General features: G+C 58.9%; 3 protein-coding genes across 3 annotated transcripts; 1 reads left to right on the top strand and 2 right to left on the bottom strand.

Annotated features, from left to right (window-relative positions):
* Positions 1 to 1,266: 1,266 nt before the first annotated feature.
* INS49_011296 (uncharacterized protein) lies at positions 1,267 to 5,523 on the top strand (the record flags this gene model as incomplete). The annotated part of the gene is made up of 2 exons (XM_043172015.1): positions 1,267 to 1,926; positions 1,987 to 5,523. The coding sequence occupies 2 exons, from the start codon at positions 1,267 to 1,269 to the stop codon at positions 5,521 to 5,523; spliced, it is 4,197 nt and encodes a 1,398-aa protein (XP_043023760.1).
* A 1,172-nt stretch (positions 5,524 to 6,695) lies between these two features.
* INS49_011297 (uncharacterized protein) lies at positions 6,696 to 9,057 on the bottom strand (the record flags this gene model as incomplete). Its single annotated transcript, XM_043172016.1, has 2 exons — positions 6,696 to 6,698; positions 6,784 to 9,057. The coding sequence occupies 2 exons, from the start codon at positions 9,055 to 9,057 to the stop codon at positions 6,696 to 6,698; spliced, it is 2,277 nt and encodes a 758-aa protein (XP_043023761.1).
* Positions 9,058 to 10,212: 1,155 nt separating this feature from the next.
* INS49_011298 (uncharacterized protein) lies at positions 10,213 to 11,942 on the bottom strand (the record flags this gene model as incomplete). The annotated part of the gene is made up of 2 exons (XM_043172017.1): positions 10,213 to 11,723; positions 11,789 to 11,942. The coding sequence occupies 2 exons, from the start codon at positions 11,940 to 11,942 to the stop codon at positions 10,213 to 10,215; spliced, it is 1,665 nt and encodes a 554-aa protein (XP_043023762.1).
* Between the last annotated feature and the right edge of the window lie 4,344 nt (positions 11,943 to 16,286).

Raw genomic sequence — 16,286 nt, forward strand, 5'->3', positions numbered from 1 at the left:
GCAGACTCAGGTTTGGGGGAGGACGGTGTGGGGGCCTGTCCAGTGATCTGTAGACTAATAATCGCGGAGACGGGATCGCAGCACGGATAGCCTTTTCTTCTTCTTGTCGCCGCGCTAGCAGCTCTGCCAACTCCACTCTTGACTTGTCCATGTCCTGTGTTCCAAGACCTGTGTGTGCACATCTTGTCTTGCTTGGATCCTCATCCCATCCCGCCAGCCCGTCATATCCCATCGCGGCGGGCAATTTCGGGTGAGTTGGGTCTGTCACCCTCGACAGCCAGAGCCAGATAGAGATGGACGGATAGATAGGTGCGTGGATGGATGGTCGGACTGGCAGTCACTCGCTCCCTTGTCTCCGCCGTCTATTATACTATCCAGGGGGGTGAAAATGGAACACCCAACTTGCTTGTTCCAAATGAAGCCCTATCGAAGCGAACAAACGCCCGCCCTCAACTCGGACGAGCCAGTCATCTCCAGTGCATCCGTAGATACGGCACACACACACAGCAGGTTCATCTACATACAAGGGCAGTACATCTGGTGAGGTGCTCCCTCCATGTTGAGCATATGGCACCGCATGGTACTGCAAGGTATCTGACCTGCCGTGCCTGCTCGCGACCCGCGCTAGACGGAACCTGGATTGGTAGCATTACAGCCACGCTCTATGTAGGGTCCCACGGCCCACGGCCCAGAGCCCACCTGGTCCAGATCCAAGGTCCCCTGTCCCCAGTTATTTACCGCCTCCCCGAACATTCCCAACCTGCCAGACAGCCAGTCCTCCACTCAGCGCTGGTGCTGCGTGCCCCCGAGTCTCCACCAGCCTGCCCTGCTTGCGTGCTGTCCGCGCTGTGCGTGCTGTTGCTGTTCGTGCTGTCTGATGCTGGGGCTCGCCGGTGCGGGCTGCCCTCCATCCCAGGAAATCTCCTCCGCTTCCTTCTGCCCTGTCATCCATTCTTGTTCCCAAAAACGCCACTTGACTCTTCCCACACTGCTACTACACACACCCGTGCCCCATCATTCTACCCACGGCTGCTTCCCACAGACCACGCCGACGCCAACGGCAGCGACGGCCAGCCACCGCACTCAACCCGACGCCCAATTGATTGAGAAATCACCAAGGTCGCGCAACCGCTGGACAGCACCCGCCCAAGACCAGCCCAGCCCAGCTCCCGAATCCGTAATCCCACACCTCGCAGCGCGCTGAGTCGGGATCCAGGCCGGACACAGTCCGACTGACGACGCCCTGCACCGCACTTGTCGCTGGTCATGCCGCCCACCAGTCCCAACGACGGTGTCTCCATGTCCGAGCTCAGCTTCATCAACTACGACGCCTACTCTGAACTCGACCCCGACCTCAGCCTCGACGGGTCTGCTGATTTCCTCGACCTGATCCAGTCGAACCCCGATCTCTCCCAGCCCAAGGCCCAGCCCGTCCTGCAGTCTACACCCGGCCATATCCCCTCCGCCCCCTCACCCACCGCCTCCGACCAAGATTCCGCCTCCGACTCATCCACCACACACAGGACCGACAGCTCCACCCTGTCAGCGGCAGCTATGAACGGCGGCGATGTCGACATGGCCGGCATGTGGGACCAGCTCGACTCACAGCCAAGGCTGGACTGGGAGGACCACGGCGACTTCGTCGATATCGACCACATGCCTTCCATCTTCGACAACGCCAACGGCACCATCAACCCCGCCGCTCTTGACCAGTCTCCATACGGCGAGCACATAGACATCGGCGACGCGCAGTTTGCTCGCAGGCACGACTCCTCCAGCCCATCAGACAGTAGCCAGAGCCCCGTGGCTGCCAACGCCTCGGACGAGTCTCCCCCAGAGGATACCGAGAATCATAACGTCTTCTCTTTCAAGGGTTCTCCACAATCCGTACAGTCTCCCTACTCCTACCGTAACAAGCGTCACTCTGTAGGTCCATCAGCCCGTCCCATGATTTTACTCGGCTCACATTCTCATTATTCAAAGCAGAACTATTCCCTGAGCAAGTCCATGAACGGCCTACGCACCGCCGGCTCCAGAGAAGTGTCGCCAGCCTCACACATGGTATTCAGCCAAGGGTCCTCGCCGTCTGCGGTACCGAACTTCGCTCCTGTTGAAAATGAGATGACCGACTTCAGTGGCCTCCCGTCAGGCAGCACATGGTTCGGTGCGACCTCACTATCACCAAACAACACGGCGACCGGGTCGATGGACTTCGCAGCGGCCGCACCAAACGCTGGTAATATGGGCTTTTCGATGATGCAGCAGCCTTCTTTTGCACCGCAAAGGCCCCAGTTGACCATCCACTCGATCCCTCCCAAATCTCGCGTGGAAACCCAGATTCCCATCAAGATGACGCTGTATCCTGTGCCAGCGGGCGTCAAGAAGATACATCTCCCGCCGCACACTATATCGAAGCCCAAGCTGCTGGCAAAACCCAGGCCCGCACCCGCACCAGACACGCTCGAGCTCTTCACCCAGCTCGTCTGTACCAGCGCCATGGCCAAACCTGGGCTGAAGGACAAGGCATTAGCTCGTGCTGCGGTTTCCGGACATCCCGTGGAAGTGAGGGCTGAGCCAGAGGGTGATGACAAGCCTGAAAATGGCGGTGAGGTGCACATTTGCCCTGGCTGTGTCACGCGAGAGCACAAGCGTGCCAATCGCAAGAAGGTCAAGAAGCCAGAGGAGGAGGAGAACTGGAAGAAGGACGAGACGAAGAGAGTCATTGTTTTCAACACTCAGGAGGTCAAGGAATGGCAGCAGCCCCCTCCGGAAGAGATCAGGCCCTCCGGAACCCTGCAGATTGAGGCGCCGATGCGGATTGCTTGCTACTGTCGTCACCACCACGAGAAACTCGGGTTCCAGGTTATCTTCACGCTCAAGGATCACCTCGGTCAGGTTGTCACTCAGGGCCTGTCCCCCTCGATCATGATTACAGACGATCACAAAACACAGCCGCCCCCAAACCCTATCAACTCGATCGTCGCGAGTGATGCCACCGATCCGTCAGCCGCCGCAGTGGCTCCCACAGCGTCGAGCGGCATTAATGACATGAACGCCATCCAACCTGGGCACCCATTCCGCCAGTCGCAGTCGACATCCGATATACAGGCTCTGAAGCGCAGTGCTAATGCTCTGCAACCTCCGCCGATCCATTCCGGCACCTCATCTCAACGCACCTCTGCCGTGCCGACCCCGCGAGTCCTTTCGAGACCGCCTTCACCTAGTCAATTAGGCCCGTCCGCAAAGAAGAGGAAGTCAAGCGGCGCTAAGCTGCCCACGACCCTCCACATGACCCGTCTCGAGACGGCGAACTTTGCTCCACAACCACCGAACGGTCTGCAGAACGGGCAGCCAGGACCCTCGTCCTCGACGTCTCCTTTTACGCCACCAAGTACGATTTCCTATTCCGACGGTGGCGGCGATGGCAGCTTCATCCCGAACGCTACGGCTCCGAACGCACCATTCCCGGTGGGACCACCCACTCCGAACAGCAGTGAACAGGTCGTCTTTCCGGATGCCAATGGCTCCTCGGCTTCTGATAGCTTGACAGCCACGCCGATGTTCTCTGCCCCTCCTTCGGCACATACCAGCAGACCGCCGAGTCCAAGCGGGCTGAGGAACGGTGGGCTGCAACAGCCGCAGCTCAGCCAAGTCGGCCAAATGTTGGCCCATGGCATTCCCGTACCTGCTCCATTTCCAAACACCAATCAGCTGAGACAGCCGATGCCCATGTCTGTGATCCACAAAGTCATTCCCAACGAGGGCCCGACGACCGGCGGAATCGAGGTTACTATACTCGGCTCCGGTTTCTACCAAGGGTTGGACGTCATGTTTGGAGACACGAAGGCCACTACAACTACGTTCTGGGGCGAGCAGGCTCTTCACTGTCTCTTGCCACCCTACCATGTGGCCGGAACAGTACCTGTTAGCCTCAGGGGCCCCAATGGCCAACCTCAGCTCCTACCGTCCCTGCAAAACAGGCCGCAGGCCACCTTCACGTACAAGGACGATAGCGAAAACCACCTGCTTCGCCTTGCCCTGAATGTGCTTTCAAACAAACTGACGGGGAATACCAATGAGCTACGGGGCTTCGTCAGTCGGATCATTGACAACTCAAACTCTCCTGGTCTGAACGGCAACAGCTTCAACGGTGGTCCCTCGGGCTACAACATGAACCTGGAGACGAAATTGCTGCACGTACTCGATCTCCTGGACATGGATGACAGCACTAACAGGGCTCGCCTTAACCTCCGCCGGAAGACTGGGCACACGATGCTACACTTGTCATGCGTCCTTGGACTCCATCGGTTCACCGCAGGTCTGCTGGTGAGAGGCGCCAACCCCAACATACAGGACGCTGGAGGCTACACCCCATTGCACTACGCCGCAATGCACAACCACCCCGAGCTGGTCAGGCGGCTCATCCAGCACAAGGCGGACCCTGCGCTCAAGACACGGCAGAATCTGCTCGCTTCTGATGTTGCCACGACACGGGACGTTATCCGCGCCATCAAGCGTGCAGGAAGAAGAGGCAGCACGATCCACAGCCGTGCCAACAGCGCCACATCACTGCGCTCCTTCTGGGAGCCTCCTCGCGCGTATCCTCCATCCGATGAGTTCTCAAGCAGTGAAATGTCCGAGTCAGAAGACACTGCGGCCTACAGCTCGGATGAAGACTACGAGGAAGACACATGGCTGCAAATGAAGCGGAGGTCCTCGCGGGGCAACATGGGTCCGAGTGCGAGACCGTCCGTCATTGATATACCAAATACTCCCGAGCAGGGGGGCTTGGCGTCCCCGGCGGTTGCCATGGCGGCTTTCAGAGACCAGCTCCAACAGCTTCAACAGTCCATGACGACACATTTCCACAACCTCCCACACCTGCCGCAGATGCCTAACATGATGGCGATGCCGGACTACCAAGCTTACAGGCAGCGCATGACAGCACTTCTGCCGAATATTGTAGGCCCACGCCCTGTTGCGCCAGGGGAGGAGAACCGATGGTGGGACTTGTCTTCCCTGATGCCGTCTTCGGTCCTACCACCTGCGTACGATGAGATCTTCCCTGGTGGACAACAAGACAGGAAGATCTCCCCAGACGAATTGGACAGCAAACAAGAATCTGCTGCGCGGGCCGCCGCCGACTATGATGCAGACAGGAAGTGCGCAGCGCTGTACGATCAGCCGGAGGCATCGACAGCACACCAGCAGGTGGACGAGCCACACGTGGAGGAGATGCAGACGGCAAAACAGTTACCGAAACTTTTACAGATTGGCCGCAAGAACAACATCACGAAGGAACAACAGGACAACCTCCGCCAGGCACATGCGCAAAACATGAAGAAGCTGAGCAGAGACCGGAACCTATTCTTCGTTTGGATACCGCTGCTGCTAATTATCTCCTGTGCGATGTTGTACAGTCACTTCCCCGGTATTTTCACCGCTGCCTGGAGTTTTGTGTCTCCGGCACAGAAGCCACATACCGCACCGAGGGCTGGTGGTTTCGTTCTTGGCGAGGTCTAGCTGTTGTTCCGGGCCGAACAGAGTGGACATACTGGCTGAGCAGTGCCTAGCGAGCGGTGCCTTCTTTTGATATTGAGTGGATTGGTGCATTCCTTTGGTCGTGTAGTAGTGGGAACTGACATTGGGGGTCTTGGAATTGGGAACGGGAAATCATACAGTCAATCTTGGTTCGGGACGGTTGGTGTCTGAAATAAGGGCTGTGGTTTCCAGAACATCTGCACAATCTGAACTACCTGGCACCCACCTCCCAGCCCACATGCTTAGCACACAAGCGTGTGCGTGGTTTATAGACGATCTAATGGACCGAAGTACCTCGTTGCGAGTGTTTCGCACCCAAGAATCTAATCGCATCGCTGCGTTGGATGTATATTAGTCTGCTCCGAGATAGCCTGTATATAATCATCCAAATCAAATTACAGGCCAGCAAGCAATGCTCCCCAGCCTCGGCTGTCCTTTCGGAGCGGGCTTGTTTGCTGCCGTTTGAGTTCAATTAATGTTTCCGTCCCATCGCCCCTCATGTCTCCCCATCTCAACTCACTCATCTTCACAGAATCATGGGGAGAGAAAAAGATACGGTCGTCAACTTATCATTACCAATCTCTCCTATAACCCATGCTCACGGTTGGTGATATGTACTGTATGTAAACGCGCATGAGTAACAAGAACCCTCGTCCTCCCTTATCCGTCTGTGTTGTCCTTCGCTACCGGCCACGTTGAATCAGAATCACAAGACATCAGCCCCAACCTGACCAACAATGGCTCACCCCCAGGGAGTAAAGTAGACACTTGTGGATTTTGATATAATTTTATTCGCGAGGTCATATATCTCTACATCATCATAATCGTCTACATTCGTTTAAAAAAAAATGAAGAAGAAATGAAGCCCGGGACCATCCTGGACCACTTTCCGATGACGACCGGTCCTTGAGCATCCAGTCGGTCGTTCAGTCATCTACCCTCGTTCTTCATTATCCCGCCATGCAACCAACACCTCGGATCCAAACTGAACAGCACAAAGCTAGGCAGGCGGTGGGGTATTTTCCACGAGGCGGAGAAGAGGAGGATGTACAAGTCCCTCCCCTCGCCATCGGGCCCGCAGGAACATTGCAGAAAAGGCGCAACACCAAAGCAAATGCATCTATCCAAACACCGCAAACTCCAGGCCCCGGGCTTCACTGGAGGCACGCACGCGCGAAACCGTGTCTTCAGTTTGTGTGTGTGATCCAGCTGCCGACCCCGTGTCACCGCCCAACCTCTCACGACACGGCCTGCGGGCTGTGCCACGCGCCCGCCTGTGCCTCCACTACCACCACCACCACCGTCGCCGTCGACGTCGTCCTCCCCATTCTCTCCCCGTTCCCTCGCGACGATCTTAACGTCTCTGAACTCGCCCGGAATGTTGGGAACACTAGGGATACCGCGATTGGCATCAGGGATCACTGTGAGCGGATTCCCCGGACGGATTCGGTTGGGGAAGTGGAATGACGGGATGACGAACTCGACGGTCTCGACGCCGTCCATCCTGTCGTCTGCGGCAGCTGCCACCTCGGCGCTGCGGCGGGGTTCGAACGAGGCGGCCGCGCTGCTGGTGGTGAAACTGAAGGAACTGTCGGTGCTGTGCGCGGTGCCCGGGCGGGACTGTGACTGTGACTGTGGCTGGGACTGCGACTGCGACTGCATCATCATCATCGATAGCTCCGACCGCCTCGGCCTGCTCCGGCTCCGGCTCTTGCTCCTGTCCGAGTGCCGTGTGCTCTGCCAGTCCATCGTCATGGCGACGTCGCCATCGCCCGGCGGCGAGAGGAACGGGGATGGGCCCCGGTGAAGAGGCGGTGCGGGAAATGACCTGTTGTTCGCGTCCTGGCGCCGCAGGCGGCGGCCGCGGATGTCTCTCTTCTTGAGTTTGTTCCGCTCCGGGCTCTCGGGGGCGTCCATGATCACCGACAGGGACGGTGGTACGAAGCGCTCGCTCTTGAACTGGGGCGCAGCGGGCGCTGCGACGACTCTGTCAGTGCTGTCGCCACTGCCGGTGGCATCTCCGTGCCTGCTGTCATCCTTGCTGTCCGGGGCTGATCGTCCTATACGCCAGCTGAAAGATCGCCGGATGGAGGATGACATTGACTTTCGAGGAAGTGTGGATGAGTCGGTGATTTCTGCATCGCCATCATTTGCATCGAAGTTTGACGAAGCTGGCCGCGAGATGCTCTTGCCCAGGTCAATTGAGATGCGACTGGCAGACTTGCGCAGCTTCTTGACCAGCTTGCGCGCGCCGCTCTCGTGACTGCCATCATCCGAAGCAGTGACCATCGCCCCACTGCCGTCACCGTTGATGATGTCGTACGATGGCCTGTCGAGGGACATCTCGGAGTCGTTTGTGGCCGTAAAAGGGCGCTTGATGCCCCGGTTCGAGTCGTTGCGCAGCTGGAAATCAAAGCTCCTCCGTCCAGAGTCCAACGAGAACCTAGCAAGTGACACTGGCGGAGGCCGGAATGGACGCGAGACAGAAGGCTCGTTGGCAGGGCGTGTCGAGGTGTACGGCACTGAGGAGAAAGACAGAGGTGGCTTGTGACCGGGCTTTCTCTGCTTCGGCGGTGACGGAGGTGGTGGCATATCCCTTGATGCTTGTTGCTGTTCCTTGGAGCCTGGTGGGAAAAAGGCGACCGAGCCTGATGACACACTTGCAGACGAGGACGGTGATGTCGCGTCCACCGACGCGACAGGAGGCGGCGGCGGTGCTTCCCGATTTGGGGGTGGCGGTGGAGGATTTCGCTCCGGGGGAGGAAGCACGGGTGCGTCCTGGTGGTGCTGTTCTTGTTGATCATGCTCAGCGACGCGCTGTGCGAAGGAGTCGGCAGAGGGCAGGCTCGACCGGTTCTGCATTTGGCCGGGCGGCGAGAACCTCGTGGACTGGATGGCACGGTTCCCAAAGAAGCCACTAGCTAACAGGCTCTGGTAGTTCGCAGCGATCTCGTCGCGTGTCGGTCGCTTGGTCGGGTCGAAAACGGCCGGGCCGGGCATGCTGGCGTCGGGGATGGCAGCGCTGGGGATGGCGGCTGCGCTGGGGAACTTCTTCAGCTTGGCGCCGTCGCCACTGGCAGCGAGCGAGTCCGCGTCAGCATGTCGCGAGCGCCTGCCGACATTGATGCTTTCCGACCTCTGATGCTTGAAGGTGGGCGATATGAAGTGGCCGTGACAACTGCTGTCCTCGTCGCGGTCATGAACGTTGTTGGAAGACTTGGAGCGGTTCAGACTCAGCCTCTCCTTGACTCCACCCCACAGCGGCGCGAGAAAGGAGGGACCATTCTGCCTGCGGGTCGTCGTGGCCGAGGACACGGCCGAGTTGACGCTCATGAAGCTATGGCGGGTTCCGTGGTGGCGAAGGCCAAGATCCGGCGGCTGCCAGTCCAGTGCAAACTGGCGCTCATACTCGGCGGTGGCATCGGCATCGAGGCCGAGGAAATCGGGTGGCGGGGCATTGCTGGCACGGTCGTTCATGGAGCCCTCGAGGAAGCGGCTCTGCGGTGTGGGCGCCATAATAACGGCTGTGGTGGAATTGAGGCGGACGGGACCGGCGTGACGGGCGGCATGGACAGACAGACGCCTCTGAAGACGGGTCGGGCAGGATGCCTCTGGTTCAATGGCCCAATGGACGGAGGCTGGGCCGTGCCCGGGTGTTTGTTTACTTGGGTCTGGGGGAGTGTTGGCATTGAAATGAGCTTCCGGTGTGCTTTGATGCGCCGCGCCGATGGCCAGCGCGATGGGCGAGCACGAGCACCTGCGAGCTGGGAGGACAGTCTTGCCAGGTGTCTGAGCACGCGTGCAGGCTGCAGAAGAGAGTAGACCTCAACCACCGGCTGACATCTGGAGGCAGAGAGTCGCGAAGGATCTGGATGCATGGCTGGAATTCCAAAGGCCAATCAATACAGCACCGCTACTAGGCTGCCGTCCAGCTCCATGCGCGGTGTGGAGGCTTGTTGGCGGGGCAGCGGGGCAGCCAGCCAATGGCACACGAGCCACTACGCCCGCGACAGGGTCCCGTAAAACACGCACCAGGCATGGCACAGCAGGGTGGAACAAACATTGACGAGTAACAACATCCCATGACCCTGTGTGTCCAAAGACATGTTGCTCATCTATGTTGCCAGAGACAGCGGTCTATCTGTTCAATGATAGTTGGTGACACACCACACAATAACATCTCATACATAAAACCACCCTGGCACCATACAATACACAACAAATGAGGACTGATACTGGTAATCTAGATCCAGACTTTTAGCCCGTGTCTACAGGAGCAAAACCAAGGACCAGTGCTGATCCACTGAAATTCCCATACGAGTAGAATGTCTTGGTGAGCAATACATCAAGTCCCCGTCCGAGGCAGTTTGTGCTGCCAATGCCCTGCCCACTCACTCTCAGCCGTTCCCAAAACTAGCCAAAGATACAAAGTAAAACGCCTAGTCCCAGCATGATTCGGATATCATTCCCGGATTCCACGACGCCTACAGTTAATGACATCCATCAGACAAAAGAAAGACACAGGGACCACCCGCGCGGGAAGTCATGCGTTTCCCTTCCCCTCAACAGTACACACCACACGAAAACATATTACGGGCACGTACCCTCATAAGCACCCTCTCCCCCACAGCCACCATCCGTGAGACTGCGTGGGTTCAGGACATGCCCAGATTAATTCCGCACTGGAGCGAAGAGGACCGGGATGCGGTTTCCGGACGCACGGTCGTACTCGGGGGCACTGAAGTTATACTCGCGCACTCCGTTCTCCCACCGGCCGTGCTGGGGGCGCCCGTAGTCCGCCGTCGAGAAAGCCTCCCCGTGCCGTCGCTTGTTACGCGACGTCGACGGTTCCGCCAGGAGCGGCTGTCCACTGTACGATGCTGAAGGCGCCGGGGGCGGCGACACGTATTCAATCTTATGGTATGAAGGGTGACGCTGCTCCATCTTGTATGGCGCCATCTGGTGTTCCATCTTCGAGGGCGAAGCCATGTCCGGCTTGTGAGGCTGGTACTGCTGAGGACGAGGTGGCATCGGAGCGATTGGCAGTGGGGTGTACGAGGACTTGCGCTGTGGCGCAATGCCGTTTGCGAACTCCGAGATGGGCGGGAGGACAGTGTTCCGGGGCCTCTGTGGCTCCACGTCCGGCTCGAGCCTCGGTGCCAGTGCCGGTGGCGGTGGGTTTGCGGCCGGTTGTGGTCGTTGGTACACGTCTCTTGGGGAGGGGCCAGTCTGAGGCGTATAAGCCTGCGTCGGCGACGGCTCCGGCTTGTAAGGGTACGACGGCCGGTGACCGTAGTGCGTCCCGGGCGGCGGGTATGATGGCGAGGTAGGAACCGAGTGCGGGTGAGGATATGCCATGGGTTGACCGCCGAAGGTCAGATGCCTGTTTGCGGAAGGCTCCGACGCCGCAAAGGATGGTCTCGGAGGGGCGAACTCCATTCCCGATGGACGGCGGTGCAGATCCTGAGGATACGGGGCGCGCTCCAGGCTGGCGTTGCTGGGAGACCGGCCGCGAATAGTCGGTGTCCTTTCTGGGGGTGGGGCGGCAGAGGCAGCGGCAGCTGCACGAGAGTACTCGTCGTCCCGAGCACTGGCGTCCTTGCCCTTGCCCTTCTCACGGCGTCTCATTCTAACATCGCGACGGATGCGCACCCGACAGCCTTGCTCGGCGACGGTGCGGCTCAGCTGCGTGCTTTCCTGTAGGCCTGGGAACTTCTTGGCGCTGTACACATCGAAGTCGTCCGTCTGGACGGTCGTGCGGAAGTTCCAGCAGCGCACCTCCTGGCCCGGACCAATATCGGGACCGACAATCTCATCAGTGCCAGACATGGGCTCATCGGCATCCTTGTCCCTGTCCTCCTTGACCTCTTCCATGAGGGAGAAGGTGAGGTAGTACTTGCCCTCGTGGCGCACGGAAAGGTCAGAAAAGATAAAATAGCCCGCCTCGGTTGGCCGGTCCAGCAGGATCATGCTCGACACAGGCATGCCGGTGAGCACTGGGGGCGTGCTGGGTGGAGCGACTCGACCGCTGGCGACATCATGGGCATGGTGCAGGTTAGCGTAGAGGAAGAAGTCGGCGTTGTAGGCAAAGGTGATGTCCTTGGCGTTCTCCCTGTGCGAGCCCTCGAATATCTTCATCTGCACCACGGGTGGTGGATCAACCGGTCGACGATCGGCAGAGGCTGTGGTTTCCCAGTCAGTTGGTGCTGCACGCGTCAAAAGGTCGAGGTTTATTGGCTTGTCTCACACTTTGGGCCAGAACCGCAGGCACGGGCCCGCTCCGGCTGCTGCAGAACCTGGAGGTCATAGTGAAGGCGTCGTCCGTCGCGGGTGACTCTCGAGATGGTCATGACCTCGCCCTCCCGAGTCGGCGGCGCAGGTGGACCGAGAACGGACACCATGTTTGCTGTGGTGATGTGTGCCGAGTACGCGAAGGGAAGTAGTGGTGATACAGAACAATACACTACAGCCAAAAAGAGCACAATAGAAAACCCTGCACTTCAGGAAGAACACCGTCAATAAACCCTGCTGCCAGCAAGACGGTTAGCAAATGTGTTGTTGGCTGCCGCGCGTCGCCGATGGCATAGCTCTCGTCCGCAGAGGCGGTCACAATTGCGACGGGGCCGTGTGGGCTTGGAAAGATGTGGGAACAGATGAAGGAGACGACAAGGATCAGTAGAATTTGGGAGGCCGGGGACGGCCGGCGGGAGTAATTAGCTTACTCTGGCTACGCTCTGGTGTTCTTGGTCCTGTGTTCCTGTTCTGGCGACTGACGGGCGGGGGACTGCAAAGCAAGCCAAGTCGAGGCAAAACCAGGCGAGAAGAAAAAGGAAAAGAAGCGGTGGTGCTGGGATTGGGACGTGGAATTGAGTTCGGTCAAAGCGATGAAAGTGACAAGGCCGACGCTGGCTGCCGACGGAGCCAAAGCAGCGTTTCAAGACCAAAGCGACCGCTCTCGGTGCAGCACGGCGATAAACTGACCGACCTGCTGGGTTATGATCGAGGAGCCAGCCGGAGGATGCAACGAGAGGGCGTGGACGGGGTCGACGGCGACGGAGAGGGAGGTTGAGAATGAGGGAGAGGGAGAAAGATGAAGGTCGGAGAGAGTGAGAGGGCGAGTGGGAGGAGGATGCAAGATTGGCGGAGGACGAGGGTGGTAGTGGGTTCATCAAGAGCGGCGGCGCAGGAAACTGGCTGGGATCAGCCCAGGTTGCCATGTACCTGGGCAGGTACCCAGGCTGGCGCTGCGCAGTAGCTGGAGGGCTGTTGGCTGCTGGCAGGGGACAAGTGGGGACCAGCCCATGGAGAGAGGCGGGAGGAAACGCTGGACTGGGACGGCGGGGAGTAGTCAATGAGAGACTGGGACATCTGGACATCTGGGCATCTGGGTGTGGTACAGACACCTGGGACCGGCACACCTGGGACATTGGGGACCTCTCAGCTGGGCCAGTCCCAAGGTTGCGGAACCAATGGGCGTCTCGAGGGCCCAGCAGCAAGAACCCTGGAAGCGTGCTTCCATTCCCCGGTGGAGCGTGGTCATAGCGCCGGGTGGGCGTCCCTGCCTCCCTGCTCCGAGGTTCCTTCCTACGGACCGCACTGCTGGTAGGTACATGTCAGGGAAGCTGGGGATGAAAGGGCAGGGGACTAGCCTGTGGCCTGCCAGCTTGGGTAAGCTTCTGCAGGCCAGACGGGATTTGAACCTTCCAAGCTTGGGATATCGACCCACACGCCAAGCAACCAGGTATCTATGTACATTCACACTGTACTGTCAGTCAGCCTGTCTGCCCTGCCTTCTTCTTCGTGTGTGGCCACCCTCTTTTTCTGCCCGACAGCGGCCATCATCGAGCCGTCGTCGCTGCTTCAGTTCGTGCCTGCCACAGTCGACGCGATGCTTTTAAAACATCATGAAAAGAACGGTGGCATCTAATTTCGCAGGTGCGACAGGTGCGAGGCAGCCTCTGGTCTGGCTCAAAGTCAAAAGCGCATCTTTGCAAAAGCCGAACCTGCTGTGCGGTAAGGATGGCCCTTCTGCAGAACACCAGAGACCGTGTCCATGCCAGAGCGTCGCACGGCCACGGTTCACCTCTGCCGCAGCAGTGGCCCCAGTTTCAGGCGAGCCACCACATCCCCCGACCGACCCGCGCTGCTCACTTGCTCAGTGCATTTGGGACGGCACGGGCATGAGGAATGGGGTCCTACAACCAGCGGCTCGGTAACCAACACCAAACATGACCCTTCTTCGTCCTTGGAACAATCCGCAAACCTTGAATCCTCCGCACCGCCCCCAAGGCATCGAATCAAAGCTTCCTTGCCCTCGGTTCAGCTGTCAGATGCACACCCACGTCCGTTGCCGTCACCGAGTGCTGACACGTCTGTTGGTTTGGGTTAAGCAAATGGACACAGGCCGACTTGAGGGGTCGTGTCCAGCTGCCTCGCGTCCTCAGCCATGTGCTGTGCTGTAGCTACACAGTACCATGTCTGCACCTGCCTGGGGGGACGTGGCCTGGCCCGTCCGGGAACGGAGAAGGAGGGAGCAGGACCTGATGAAGCCTCGAGCCGCCGAAGTTTATTTGCGACCGAGCAACCTGGAGGGCTGGCTGGCCAAGGCCCAAAGGCTGGGCGCTTCGCTTCGCTTCTCATCGCATCGCAGCTTGCCACAGTGCGCTCTGTGTGGCAGCGCCGCGGCGCTGCGGGCACGTGTACTGTACCAGTACATACATGAGACCGATTCCCGACATGATGGGCGACGCACCCTGACGTGCTCTGAGCACGGCACCGTCGATCACAGCACGTCAGGCCTTGCCCTATCAGCCTCCTCTGCTCGCCTGCCAGCACAGCATACGCAACAGCTCTGATGGCTATTTGTCGTCCTTGTTGGACCACCTTTAGATGTCTGTCAGACTTATTACAGGTGAGACGAGGATGTGGAGAGATGCCTTGCGGGAGCATGGGGCCTCTAGATCTGTAGACGCCGGCCCAGCCCGCCTTGGGCCGTTGATCGCCCTCATTCCCGTAATCCCTGGGCTGTCCATGGCGACTCACACGAGTCTCTATGCCACTTCCGCACACTGTGTGACTGGGCAAACTGTCGCACGAGGCTTGGTCATTTCGGGGAATCATGGAAGCACCGTCCAAACAGTTCCAAGCCCAGGTGCTGCGTATACATAGCACACACCACCGTCTCGAGGCCTGGCCTGGCAGCTCCTGGCTGGCTGGTATGGGCTGCTAGGCCGCAGGTGCAGGTGCATGGGCAGGGGAGGGCACTACTGTGGCATACTGTGTAATAATTTGCGAAGAGTCTTGACTGACGGACAAGCTGACAGCTGATCCATGCCACACTATGACTTGTTAGTGGCTCGTGCTCCCCTGTGCGGTACCACGGTCCTGTGTGATGGGTCAGGGTGGTGAGTGGAGCAGCCAACTGGGCACTCGTCACATTCACATTCACTCTCTCCCTCACTGACTGACCAAGCCCAGATTCTGACAATCTGCCTCGGTACCCGACTCTCCTCGCACCGGTTCGAGTGCTGACTGCATTTCCCAGCACAGCCAGGCTGCTATCTCGTCACTCGTTTCGAAAAAGATCCTCGATGTTTGGAATGTCGGGACACAACCGTTCATATTTGCGCGGTGATCCGGCACGGTGGGATTGGGTACCGCTGGGCCCCAGATCAGGACACCATCTCCGCCCGCGGAAGGCATCCATGCTTCCCCCCCCTAATAATACTTGTCTGCACCTATATCCCATTTCCTCCGCCAGCCGCTCATCATTCAGGCCATTCTGTCGGCCGAACGAGTTGCCAAAGCCGGGCCAGCCTGAATCATGGAAGCTTATTCCAAGCTGTCTGTTGACTCCTGCCGCGCTGTCTTGAGCGGCACGGGAACACTACACAGTACCAGCGGTAGCACAGGTCTTTCGCGATGTCAATGTCTGAGCACCAACCCATCACTTGCCGTGCCGGGCGGCCAGCTCTTTTTTTTCCAAGCCCTCAGCCGAAGCCCAGGCCCACGGTCTGCCGTCTGTCACTGGAAAGGTGCTCGGACTGCACAGCTCTCCGCGGTCCGTCCGCGCGTCGGTCCGTCTTGCACAGGCGCCATCGTCAAAGCTCGGGCGACAACCAACAAGTCCCGAAAGCATGCTCTCACCAATCCTGCCCCGCTCCGAGACACCTGACCGGCAATCCGGTAATGTCCCAGGGCCACGGCTCTGGATGCGAGACGGTGCTGGTGACCCTTGGATCTGCAACGGCAGCGAACCGTCCGTCCTCAACTGCTGAGCGATTGCTAAATCAAGACTCGTGGCGGGAGACAAGGACAAAGCACTCCTCGTGTTCAATTGATTCAGCTAGCAATCAGGAAGATTGTGGCGCCCCCTCTCTCTGCAGGCCGGGTTCGCTAGCCTACAGTCCGTCGAGCGAGAAGGTTTGCCTCGCACTGTCCAAGCTCCAAAGCATGTGCGACAGTGTGTCTCATTCCGGCATCATTCACCCACCAGAACAGGCAGAGGGGCTGAGAGGGAGGGCAGAATGGTGGTGTCTGGCCGGACAAATTCCACGGCCTGCACGCCCTCATTCCCCCCCGCCGAGGCCGCAGGGCCGTTGGCCGGTAGGGTAGCACTGCGTCATGTGCGATATCACAAGTCCAGCCAGTGGCTGCTGAGCTGGGCGCATCAGTCAGACACGCCCGGTCTGCAGCCTATTGGTCGCCGCGGGGCCCCCAAGTACCGTGCCGATGGTTCGGAATCT

Source organism: Diaporthe citri (genome assembly GCF_014595645.1).
Source record: "Diaporthe citri strain NFHF-8-4 chromosome Unknown scaffold_5, whole genome shotgun sequence".
Classification (NCBI taxonomy): Eukaryota; Fungi; Ascomycota; class Sordariomycetes; order Diaporthales; family Diaporthaceae; genus Diaporthe; species Diaporthe citri.